The 11,877-nt window shown below is 35.1% G+C and overlaps 2 protein-coding genes across 3 annotated transcripts; one reads left to right on the forward strand and one right to left on the reverse strand.

Moving 5' to 3' along the window:
• The first annotated feature begins 1,138 nt into the window (after positions 1–1,138).
• Positions 1,139–5,395, forward strand: LOC129319375 (probable sugar phosphate/phosphate translocator At1g48230). 2 transcript variants are annotated; one of them, XM_054964421.1, is made up of 9 exons: positions 1,139–1,726; positions 1,826–1,933; positions 2,403–2,434; positions 2,536–2,586; positions 3,355–3,416; positions 3,501–3,762; positions 4,149–4,414; positions 4,488–4,582; positions 4,850–5,395. In XM_054964421.1, the coding sequence occupies exons 1-9, from the start codon at positions 1,643–1,645 to the stop codon at positions 5,057–5,059; spliced, it is 1,170 nt and encodes a 389-aa protein (XP_054820396.1). In that variant the 5' UTR covers positions 1,139–1,642; the 3' UTR covers positions 5,060–5,395. The 2 variants fall into 2 exon arrangements, with proteins under 2 accessions (XP_054820396.1, XP_054820397.1); XM_054964422.1 differs by having other exon boundaries at positions 1,139–1,636; positions 1,774–1,933.
• Positions 5,396–5,574: 179 nt separating this feature from the next.
• Positions 5,575–11,623, reverse strand: LOC129321107 (novel plant SNARE 12). Its single transcript, XM_054966840.1, is given in 14 exon segments — positions 5,575–5,742; positions 5,815–5,900; positions 5,983–6,070; positions 6,241–6,315; positions 6,391–6,459; positions 6,461–6,484; positions 6,565–6,621; positions 6,693–6,772; positions 8,640–8,752; positions 9,001–9,038; positions 9,942–10,035; positions 10,165–10,218; positions 10,220–10,264; positions 11,556–11,623. Coding segments are annotated over 13 exon segments (891 nt in total). The 3' UTR covers positions 5,575–5,742.
• Between the last annotated feature and the right edge of the window lie 254 nt (positions 11,624–11,877).

An 11,877-nucleotide genomic window follows, 5' to 3' on the forward strand; every position in this document is an offset into this window, starting at 1 on the left:
AATTAATGGAAAAAATCGTACAAAACTCAATGAAATTATAAAAAAAGCAGAAGTCCCAATCTTTTGACTTATGCACAGTAAAATTAAAATATGAAAGCCTGTTTCACAAGTTAAATTCAAACTGAACGACGTTTTTAATGCAGCTTTGCCCTTCTCTCTCTCTCTCTCTCTCTCTCTCTCTCTCTCTCTCTCTCTCTCTCAATGTTATAACGTAATATTCCATTGAAGATAGATTCTTAAGGCAATTCGATTTCCAATGTTGACCTGTGCAAAATATATTAAATGACAAAATTATTTAACAAACAATTAATAAATATTTGTCAATATGCTTACCAAATGAAAAAATTATATCATGTATAAAAAATTCTTTTAAAAGGAAAAAAATTATAAAAAAAATTCTTTTAGTAGCTAAATTCAACGTTTATTCATGACACATATCATTTAATTATACAATTATTGAATATTCAATCAAATATCAGTTCTGGAGTTCAAAAATATTAATTAAAATTGTGAGACTACAATTAAATTATTACACCTAATTAGATATAATAAGATGACATTATGAATTAAATTTCTATATTAAAGATGTTTATGTGAAATCTAATCATCTCAATTGATTTAATGACAATTCCGTTATTTTTCAAAGAAGAAATAAAGAAATGTCACTTATACTTTACTTTTAAAATGCTAAATTTTGAATTGTAAGGTTATCACTCAATTTTTTTGGGTCAACTTTGTAAAAGTTTAATTCCATAAAGAAGTACATTATTTTCATATTCCAGAATTTATTTTTAAAATCAACCTCATATTGGTAAGAAAATATTTGGGGATGAATTAATTAATTAATTTTTATAAATTTGATTTCTAAAAATTCTGCCAATCAATTGAATTGATTCAATTCAAATTCGTGAAATTGAGAACAAGAAATAATGAAAAAAATCACATTTCAAATGAAATTTTAAAATTTAAAATGTTTTGGTATCAACTAATACATGCAATTATTTTAGATCAACCAAACGATAATATTTTTGGCCATTAGCCTATTATTTGTGGAAGGGTTTAGCGTGGCGCGTGACTAACTAATTACGCACATGCTGCAAAGTCCAATCCAGAGAGGCTGGCACTGGCATTAGCCGCTTCGTCCTGATTTGTGAGATTGGGCTGCCAAATTGCGAAGGCAGACCCCATTTTTGCGATTGAGACAAACTCCGCTGGACACCCACCCGCCACACTCCCTGTCTCTGCGGCTGTCTCTTCCAGGCGAGCTCCTCGCTCTCCAGATTCCGACCGTAGCAGCCAGGGATCTCGGCTTTTTTTTACCCCTCTTTGTCTCTGCTTGTACTCTGTTTCGCGCCTTAGATCGGATCCAAATCTGCATTGTCCTTGTACAATCTCTTCGTTTCCCTCATTGGGTTTCTTTTTTCTCTATCTCATTCTAGATTTGTTTGCCTTCTTTGCGCGACGTTTCAGAAGACATTAACTTTGCTTGAGGGAATGAATCCTCCAGCGATTTAAAGTCTAAACAACTGCAGCGTGCTTCTGCTTTCGGGCCTATTACTCAATTATCTTAAAAGATGTTATAGATAGCGGGAGAATTTAGATTTTTGGAGTCCCTTCCGTGCAACGAAAAACGAAGGTGGAAATGATCAACAAAACGCTTTTCCTCACTTATCTCTACCTGTTCATCTACATCTTACTTTCATCTGGAGTCATACTGTACAACAAGGTAGCAACCTCGTTTATTTGGCTTCTGATTTGGGTTTCTTTTTCCAGGTTTGCGTGGTTGGTATCATTAATTTCTTGTTCCTCTTTTTTCCCCTGGCAGTGGGTTCTTTCTCCGAAATATTTTAATTTTCCGTTTCCTATAACGCTCACTATGATTCATATGGGCTTTTCCGGGGTCGTGGCGTTTTTTCTTGTTCGCGTCTTCAAGGTATGTCATCCTATTTATTCTTTGATCTGCTCAGTCTGTTTCTTTTTATTTATGATTTCTGTTGCCGGTACATGAACTTGACATACTTGTTTATGCATGTTCACTTTGTCAAGCTGATGATTCGTGACTTTTACTAATTATCGGTTGTCAATGATCATTTACTGCTAATTTCACATAATAATAAGGTGGAAATAAATAGCAACATCTCATTGTTCCGGCATTGTTGTTGCTTCTCATATTCAATATAAGCACATGCTAAACTTTTACTATGTCAAGGCAGCAGATAGACTTTATGCGGAATTTGTTATACTAAATTTACTAGGATGTCCATGCTTCTTGCAAGTCCTCATTCTTAATGTGCCTTGTGCATAATTCATATTCTTTGGTCGAACTTTTGCCACCTGCACGACTTCTCATGCTCAGTTTTTAGTTAGTACTGCAAGTGATGTTTTTGGTTCTGCACATGCAGGTTGTAAGTCCTGTAAAAATGACGTTTGAAATGTGAGTTTGGCTTTCTACTGCCATTGATTTTAGGCCATCCTAAGCTTTCCTTCTTTTCTCATGTCCAACTTCTTACTAATGCTTTTTTTTTTTGGTGGCAGATATGCAACAAGTGTGGTACCGATAAGTGCCTTCTTTGCTTCAAGTCTTTGGTGAGTACTGCAATATGGAAAAACTGATGCTTTATGTAGTTTTTGTATAAATTTCATTAAAACGGGATTAGGACGATCCTTAGATTCTCTAATGGGATATGTCCCTCTGTGTTAGTTTACAAATTCTAGTGTAAATTTTAAATCAACAAGTGTTGACGTCTCCTTTATTGGAGGGCTCAACTTGGTCAGACTTGTTAATGAGAGTTACAGTGAAGTCTCTCGAGACTCTTATCAGTGAATTTGTAACTTCTAAGCTGTAAAGCATGGAACTATAGACTACTCAATATGCGCGTGCTTGGTTGAACTTTGATGATGCCTGAGTCAGCTCAGGTCTTCATCAAGTGTGCTCATGAAATCCCATCAAAGGGCAGTGTATATACTTTGATTTTGGTGTAAAAAAGTTATCATTAACCTCAAGCTATGGATAGTGATATAAAATTTATAGTTAGTTTCACTGTCATGAATAGTAGCATCTTACAACATACTCCGCACAGTACATAGGAAAATGTGTCTAGATATAATTATTAGCCTCAAGCTATTTTAATTTGATAATATATGTTCTACAGTTACTTTCTACTCCTAGTCCATCCCTACTTGGATTTGAAATTGTTTAAAGTTAGATTCTTCTAAGAAATGATAGCTTGTGCATATCATATAAAGGTAGTTTATTGTTTACATAATTTCTATTATTATCATGCATAAACTTCAAGTAATGTCAGTAGTTCAGAAGGAACAAGTAAATAAGCAGTATATTTTTGGTTGCTACAGGTTTGGTAACACTGCTTACTTGCACATCTCTGTTGCCTTTATCCAGATGCTCAAAGCTCTAAGTATGTTTTAATGAACTTTTCAATTCTCATCTGATCTCTACTGCTTTGGCAACGTTTACATAATTGTAAAACCTCATGTTTCAGTGCCTGTGGCAACATTCCTCATGGCTGTTTTGTGTGGCACTGACAAAGCAAGGTGTGATGTGTTCATGAACATGGTGCTGGTCAGTGTTGGAGTTGTCATTTCCTCCTATGGGGAAATTCATTTTAATGTAATTGGTACAGTTTACCAAGTCACTGGCATCTTTGCAGAAGCTTTAAGATTGGTCTTAACGCAAGTCCTTCTGCAGAAGAAGGGCCTGACTTTAAATCCTATTACAAGCTTGTATTACATAGCTCCGTGCAGGTAAACTATTGTCAACTACTTTTATCCAGAAAATTCAAATTAGTATAAAATATTCACATTAAACTGAATAAGGCTATTGCGTTATTTTTGTTACTAATAATTATTCAATTGCTTTATAGTCGTTTTGAATTGAGTATAACTTTAATTCATGTGTATATGCTCTTCTCTCTATTTTCATTCAATATGTGATATACGTGCATATTATAATTTTGGGGCAATTTAATTGCAGTATACACAATTTAGGATCAGTTATTAATGTACTTTTGTTTCTTCTAATTATGCACTTTATATATGATGTCATATTGTACCTGTTTTATGCATATCCGGATCAGCGCATTCTGCTTGCCATTTGAGCTACTAACTTTCATGAATTTTATTATATGCAGCTTTGTGTTTCTGTTTGTACCTTGGTACCTACTGGAGAAGCCTGAGATGGAAGTTTCACAAATCCAGTTCAATTTTTGGATCTTCTTTTCAAATGCTCTATGTGCTCTGGCCTTGAATTTCTCCATTTTCTTGGTAATTGGTAGAACTGGTGCTGTGACCATCCGGGTGGCTGGTGTGCTGAAAGACTGGATTTTAATAGCCCTGTCAACTGTTCTATTCCCAGAATCTACAATAACTGGGTTGAATATAATTGGATATGCTATTGGTAAGATTTTGTTTGATGCATGATACTTATTTTAATATCCCTTCCTTCTCATAACTATATATTTTACCTGCAGCACTATCTGGAGTTGTGATGTACAACTACATAAAGGTCAAGGATGTTCGTGCCTCTCAATTGCTTCTGGACACTATTCCAGACCGGACAATAAAGGTCTTTCTCCTGATGCATTCTTGATACCTTTGTATTTTATGCTTCAGAGTAAAAAAAAAAAAAATTACGTGTAGTAGCAGGAGCCAGAAACATGTGGTAGATGAACCTTTTCCCAACCCCCCCCCCCCCAAAAAAAAAGGGTGATGATTATAGTAATTGAATAGGAAACTATCTAGGCCATTGTATAAATGTTGCTTTCCCATTCTGCTCGCGTCAAAATATTTTCCACTGACAGCCTATGGAAATTCTTGTATTCAACTCATGCAGGATTGGAAATTTGAGAAGAAATCATCTGATATTGATGTAGCAGATAACATCAATGACAGTGAGGGGAATAATGGAGGTAATGGCTTCACCTCTGATATGAGCGTTGATGAAGAAGCACCCCTGGTGTCATCAAGGTTATCTCATATTGGACGAACGCAGCCAATTAACCATGCAACCGGAAGGTGGAAAGTACAAGAAAGAGGGAGCTGAGTCAAATGCAACTTATTAAAAAAGAAAAAAAAAATCAAGAGCGGGTTTCCAATTTACGCGGAATTCGGTTTTCTTGCAACTGCTGTCTCGTTAGTAAGACGCATCTTTTGCAGGCTTATGTTTTAAAGCAGCGGTAATTTATCAGAGGGGAGGGGTGAAATAAGCCTATGACATAATTCTTATTTGATGGGATGAAGAATGAATTGTATTGTTGTTAAGTTGTGAATATTATATTTGATTTTTATGATTGATATTGCAGATGCTAATGATGTACCATGAGCCTCTCTTTAACTGAATAGAGGTGGATCATTATAAATGTTAGAATTTATTCCTGTTCGGGTTTGGCATGCTGCAATATCCAACGGCAATTATTATATTATTATTATTATTAAAAAAATTATTCACGACGTGTTTCCATTGAAAAATTTAAAAGCAAATATATATTTTAAACTGATTTTTTTTATTAAAAAAAATCCCTTTACAGCTAAAGCAAGTCATTGCTCCGCCTTAAAAAAATGAAGCGCAAAATCCAACAACCAGGAGATTACAGGTACAGTACAGTCGTACAGAATTATTATTTTTTTTTAAAGAAAAAAGGGAAAATGGCCATAGATCAATGAGTGGAGCATGTACAAGGTGGAATCTCCGAGGAAGGTAACATTCCTTCAAACCCTACAACAAACCTGAAATGTAACATCAAAATAACAAGCCACTCGAAATAAAGAAAAAGGCTCTTGTATGATTGACCATTTTACCTAAATGACAAAGAGGATAGAGGATATGCACACACAAGCCGGCAAGAACTGTTTAATAAAATCTCGAATTGAATGACGAGACCTGACTGACGGCCCAGAATCAGGGGGTTAGGATGGAGAAAACCCTTTAAATGAGAATTAGTCAATAAAATATTAAAAATAATCAACCAGTCCTTGCATACAAAAGCCTCCTGGAGGGAACTGGAGGCGCCAAGCCAGGAATATCCCTGATATTTTTGCTGTTGGGATTCACAATCTGCAAATGAACACCGCCCGTTAGAAAAGAAGCATATACAGAGAAAGCACTCTGGTGCATAGTGCCATCATGCGGGTGCGTAGAAATTAACAAATCGAATGTTACTGTCATAGAAACTATAATATGAACAAGGAATTTTTTGATATATCACCTTACTGAAAGGGGCATACCTTTACAACAATTATGGCAATTACACCACAGACGATGAGAAACAAAAAAAGCATGATGCACTTATCCGTAGCCACCTGTCCATGAGGGCAAGCTTCGGTTCCATGACAAGCAATGTAAATAGTGCATATAGGTCATATAGATATACCGACCTGCCTACCAATCTCCTTCACAAGCTGGGAGGCTTTCTTAATTGAGAACTGAATCGAATCCAGGTCATTTAACAATACGGCCCATTTGATCAGTCTGTACCATTTAAAAACCAGAAAAGAGATATCAAGCTACTGAGCCAATACACACTTTCAATTAGTGCAAATCCAGCTTACTTGGGCCTTTAAAGTTGTACCAGTTTGGGTTCCCACTTCAATTGTTTGATGCACAACCTACAATTTGACCCCAAGAGTTCAGAATAAGGGTATAAGAGCAATGGGGCAATTAAAGAATCAACTGACACCTGCTTAGATCTTTCAATAGCCTGATCAGTTTCATCCATTGTCTTCATCCCGGCGTTGATGAGTTCCGGATTTGACATTGCTGTAATATAAGCCAAACCAGCATGGGGTGAGATAAATACGTTATTTGCCACAAATAAAAGCACAACACGTGCAGAAAAATCCTTAATCCTCTACCCTTGATCCCAATTCTAACTCGTTTTAAACATTTCAAAGCATCACAAAAACATATTGCAGATGTTTCCGGAACGTGACATGGGATTCTAGAATTGTGACAACATGCCCTTGAAACACAATTAAACTTAGGGTGCGTTTGGTTTTCCTCCGTTTCACGTTCAGAAATCAAAATTTTACTTTCAAAAAGTTGAAAGTTGTTTGGATAAAATATTTGACAGAAAAGCACATCCTGAAAGTACATTCAAACAGTAGCTGAAAGTGGATTTCTGAAACGTAACTGTCTAAAGCTTTTGAAAAGTGGATTTGAAAAGTAGGATGTTATTTGACCATACTACCCTAAGTTTAATCTCTTATTTTTTATTTAAAAAATAGTTAATTCATTAAAAATATAATTATTATTTTAATAATAATAATTAGGTATCAATTTTTTTAGTATTATAAATTAAGTAATTAATCATGTTAATTTTTAGCATTAATGTATAATAAAAATTACAAATCTTTATTACATCTTTTAAAATTACAAATTAAAAAATACAAATAATTAGAGATCAAATTTTTAGCATTATAGATCAAAATTTATGTTATTTATAATCTTTATTATATTTTTTAAACATTTTGAATATATTATATTTATATAATAAAAATTATAAATCATTATAAATCAATGTCCTTTTTGGTAATTGTACATTCAAAAGCACATTTCACTATCACAAACCAAACAACTTTCAATGTATCAAACTGACTTTTGAAAAAATATATCCAAACACAAATTTCGTTACAACAACTGACTTTCATTAAACTGACTTTCTCCAAATGAACTTTCACCAAATGAACTTTTGGCAAACTGAAAACCAAACGCACACTTCAATTGGAAAAAAAAACACAAAAAATTCTAAAACAAATCAAAACAAAACAATTGAAAGTTCCATTTCAATAATAAATATATTATTTATAATTTTGTCATGTTGATTTTGAATTTTTGGTGTCATTTAGTAAATTTTTTTAGAACCGATATGTGATGCATTAGCAAACTCCAAAAACCTGTAAGGCAATAATGGATTAAAATGTGATTTAAAATTAAAGGTGGGGAAAAAAAGGACACTTAAACATCAAAATTACAGGAGCTCTCGAGTCTTGCCTGCATGAATGGGGGAAACAGCACAAAATTCTAGGGATTTGATGAGTAATGTGATAGGGCCCGTTATTTTCCTAAGACATATCAGAGGAAGTCAAAGGGGGAGAATAACTCTAGTGGAAATACTTGAACTAGTCCAGAAGTTTACCCTTCAGTCCATAGCCGTAAGGAATAGTATTTTGCGATCTTTTGTAATGATTGGGATCTTTTGGGTAGTATGGGCTATGTGTCAGCCACTGAAGGTATTAGTAGTCTTTTGTTTAGGAAGGGAAAGCCGAGGAGAATGAGAGTGGAATAGTAAGGAGAGATAATGAGAGTGGAATAGTAAAGAGAGATTGGCCTCTCGAATGCCAATGGGAGTGAGACTCTTGCATTGAAGCTTGTAATCTGTGTTGCTAGAGTGTTTTATCTTCTTTTTGAGCAAATAGGGTTTTGGGCCAGAATCAGAGTTTCCATGTACATCTGATTCGGTTATTCATCTCATTAATATCAAAACCTAAGTATTTTCCTCTCATATTTATTGCTGTTGCTGTCTTATTTATTACTCTTTGCTGTGATTCTGGTTTGGGACACATTATAATGAAAGACGACAAATCACCTAAGCATATTATAGAAAATGACCAGTTAACTGTAACACAAATATGCACCTTAACTGATGCCATTAGAACATTTTCTTCACCCATAGATTCACCGGCTCCTGCTCCCATGTCAAAAAGCTCAAGCTTCTTATTACCAATGGCATTCATGTATCTGCCATTCATTCAAATAAGAGTATAAATTCTCCTATATAGTATCCAGAAAACATTTTTTTTCATCTATTGAATTCTACATGTTTGGTACTACTCACACTGACAGCAAACTGTTACTATAAAGTTGCAAGCTCATAGGACAAATCTGTGTAAGTTATCAAAGTTTTCCCAGTGCTTTTGCAAGAATCAACTACATCTCCCCCGGGGGGAATTCCAGCCACAGAAATAGTAATATCTGAATGAACTTGCGTTTTTCTCAATGCCACATAAGAGTTTAGCTCCCTGATCTGCAAAGAAATGTAAGCAAGCATAAAGAATTGTTTGTCTGTTTGAGAGCATGCCTATTGGCTATTGCAAACAGATGTATGAACAAACATTTCGACTACCCGCAGACATTTTCCAATACCACATGAAGATAATTTTGTCGTTAAGTCAAAAACAGTAGGTCTTGACAAGGACACTAATGTAAGAAGCAAATAACAAATGAATACAATCAGAAAGAACAGAATACCAATAACTGAGTCAAAATTACAATAATTATACTTGTGTAGACACATATTAAAGTGCCCATGCCACATATTAAATGAGAAGATGAAGCAAGCAATGAAATGTACGGTTCTCAAACTAATATGTGCAATATATACATTCTTGTTCTGGTCACTGTGAAGGAACACTGCAGCTAAATGAGATATACTGTTTATCTTGGAAAAAGTGATTTCAATATTCCAAACAAGCACAAAAACCACTAGGTAAAAATGTCGAAAAATTTCCTTAAAGTATCTATGAGAAAATGATAGGTAGTTTGTTGCACAAGTGTTCCATATATTAAAACCTCACAAAAAAGAGTATGTCACTGACAATTAACCAGATTTAAAAAAAAAACTTTTGAAGCGCATTTTATTGCTTTGGTATTTTCCAACTTAAAATTCACGATGCTGTTATCTTGTGTTAAAATACCATGCATGAACCACAGAATTCCAAAAAGAAACAATATTTTGAAGTTTTTAAGCCCTTAAATGTGGCCATAATTTGCCTTGGATACTCAGTTAGTCATGCGAATTATAGTCAAAAGTTGATAACAGGATAAGCTGATCAACTCACAGTTTACAGTAGATCTTGCATTTTTCCTACGCAGCAAACTAGACCACCTGACAAATGTGGGGGGGAATACAAGGGCCCTTGGTGCTGACCATGGATTGCTTTTCATCATTGAGTTGCTTGTTCACTTCCAGGGAACTTCTGCCCTCTTCATCTTTAAGTTCACGGTCGAATTCTTTTATCAACCTGAAAAAATTAATTACAATAACTGACACTTTGCAAAAGAACTTGTAGTTTTCCTTCTCAAGTAAATAGACTTAAAAGTTGTCACCAAAAGATGTCAAAAATTAAATTCTAAGCAGATGCCTGACTTGCCTTTTGCAATCCCTCATCTTCCCTGTGAGTTCTTCCAGCTGCTTACTTTGTCTTGGAATCTTTAATCTTATCCAGCTTCTGGAAGCCACTACTGCATGCAAAGGGTGAAAATATTAAAAATTGATAATGGATTGAACAAACTAAATATATCTGCCCAACACTTTTTAACAACCTAAAGTGAATAAAGTATACAAACTGATTATTCCAACAAAAGTACTTTCTTTCTTCAAAATTATGAATTTGCAGAATAAGAGCATGCAATTGCTGAGATTGGCGTTGGCAGGACGCAATCAAATTTTACGAAGTTCAATAACATCTTTATCCTGACTCATGGGGGCAAATGCCGGATAAGAAAATAGATTTCATGCTTATAGCTGAGTCCAACTATACTTCAAAAATAAATATTTATAAAAAAATATAATTTTAAATCCTTGTACTTTATTCACGTTTTACTGTTGATGTTTGTACCTTTTCTCAGTGTTTTTGGTAATAAGTAAACACGTGCAAAATAAAGAAACCTAAAGTTATGTTTCCTGCTTATAAATATTTTCAACACAAGTTGCAACAGTTAATCGTTTAAGTATACCACGCTAAAAATTAAGGGACCAACTTTTGGTTCTTTTCTATACAATATTTACAGTTTCCACTATCACCATAAGTATGTAGATCTAGTGGCAGGGAGGCCACCACGTGCAACTGCTATACTCCATGCCACTTCCACCGCAAATACACAGCCACATTCATTTCGTCCTGTATCAACATTGTCTTCCATATAAACACAACAAGCTACCTCCGTTTTACGATTAACGGGTATTTAGGCAACCGTGCTGCTTTAGAAACCAAAAGCAAACACAGACAATCTTCATGGCACAGTATGACACTGTCGAAAGTTACTTTCGAATCACAAGGATGAACTTTCCTACTAATCAGCAACCCTCATTGTCAGGGGTCTCTCCATTTCTCTTTTATCCTTTTCCCTCCACTTCCCCCGCTATCAGCCTATCAGGCTATCACCATCCATATTATTTTATTAAATAATTTTTTTTAATTATAGAATTAATGAAGGGTGAGGATTGGGGAAGTGGAGGAAAAAGCAGGGGGGAAAATGGAGAGGTTCCCTGAGTTGAAGAACATCCCAGATATTTCAACGCCAAAGTCGCCCGATATTAGAAATCATGGTGTCATAACTTTTACTTGCGAAGTACATAATATGGGATAGAGCCTCAAACGTTTTATCCTTTCTAAGCAGCATTCATCACAAGGGATCCCATCTCGCATCAAATATAACGTCAACTACGAAGCCGTCGAATCAAAAGAAAGCAGCAATGCACCAGAAGAGTCGAAATAAATTTGATGAAGAAAAGTCATTTTTCGGCATACATGCGCGAGGGCGGAAAATATCTCGAATTTCACCGTGGATCTGCTCCAACTGAGGACTCATAGGCAGACTAGCGGCCATGGTTGCCGGAACTATGTCTCCCACCAAAATCCCGGCAAAAACCGATCCTGATGTCTAACACAAACCATAAGTCGTCGATTTGACGAAATTTTACACGGGGTGCATACTTCTTTTCGCCGGCAAGGTAATCAAGGATGGCAGGATCAGGATCAGACTACAGAAAAGAATGTGCCAAAAGGAATGTTAAAAAATGACATTCTGGAAGAAAACAGCATTGAGCGAGGAGAAGTTGAGGCAAAAGGAAAGAATGAGAA

This window comes from Prosopis cineraria, unplaced genomic scaffold, assembly GCF_029017545.1.
Source record: "Prosopis cineraria cultivar Desert tree isolate PC_DT_omini unplaced genomic scaffold, ASM2901754v1 PC9, whole genome shotgun sequence".
Taxonomy (NCBI): domain Eukaryota; kingdom Viridiplantae; phylum Streptophyta; class Magnoliopsida; order Fabales; family Fabaceae; genus Prosopis; species Prosopis cineraria.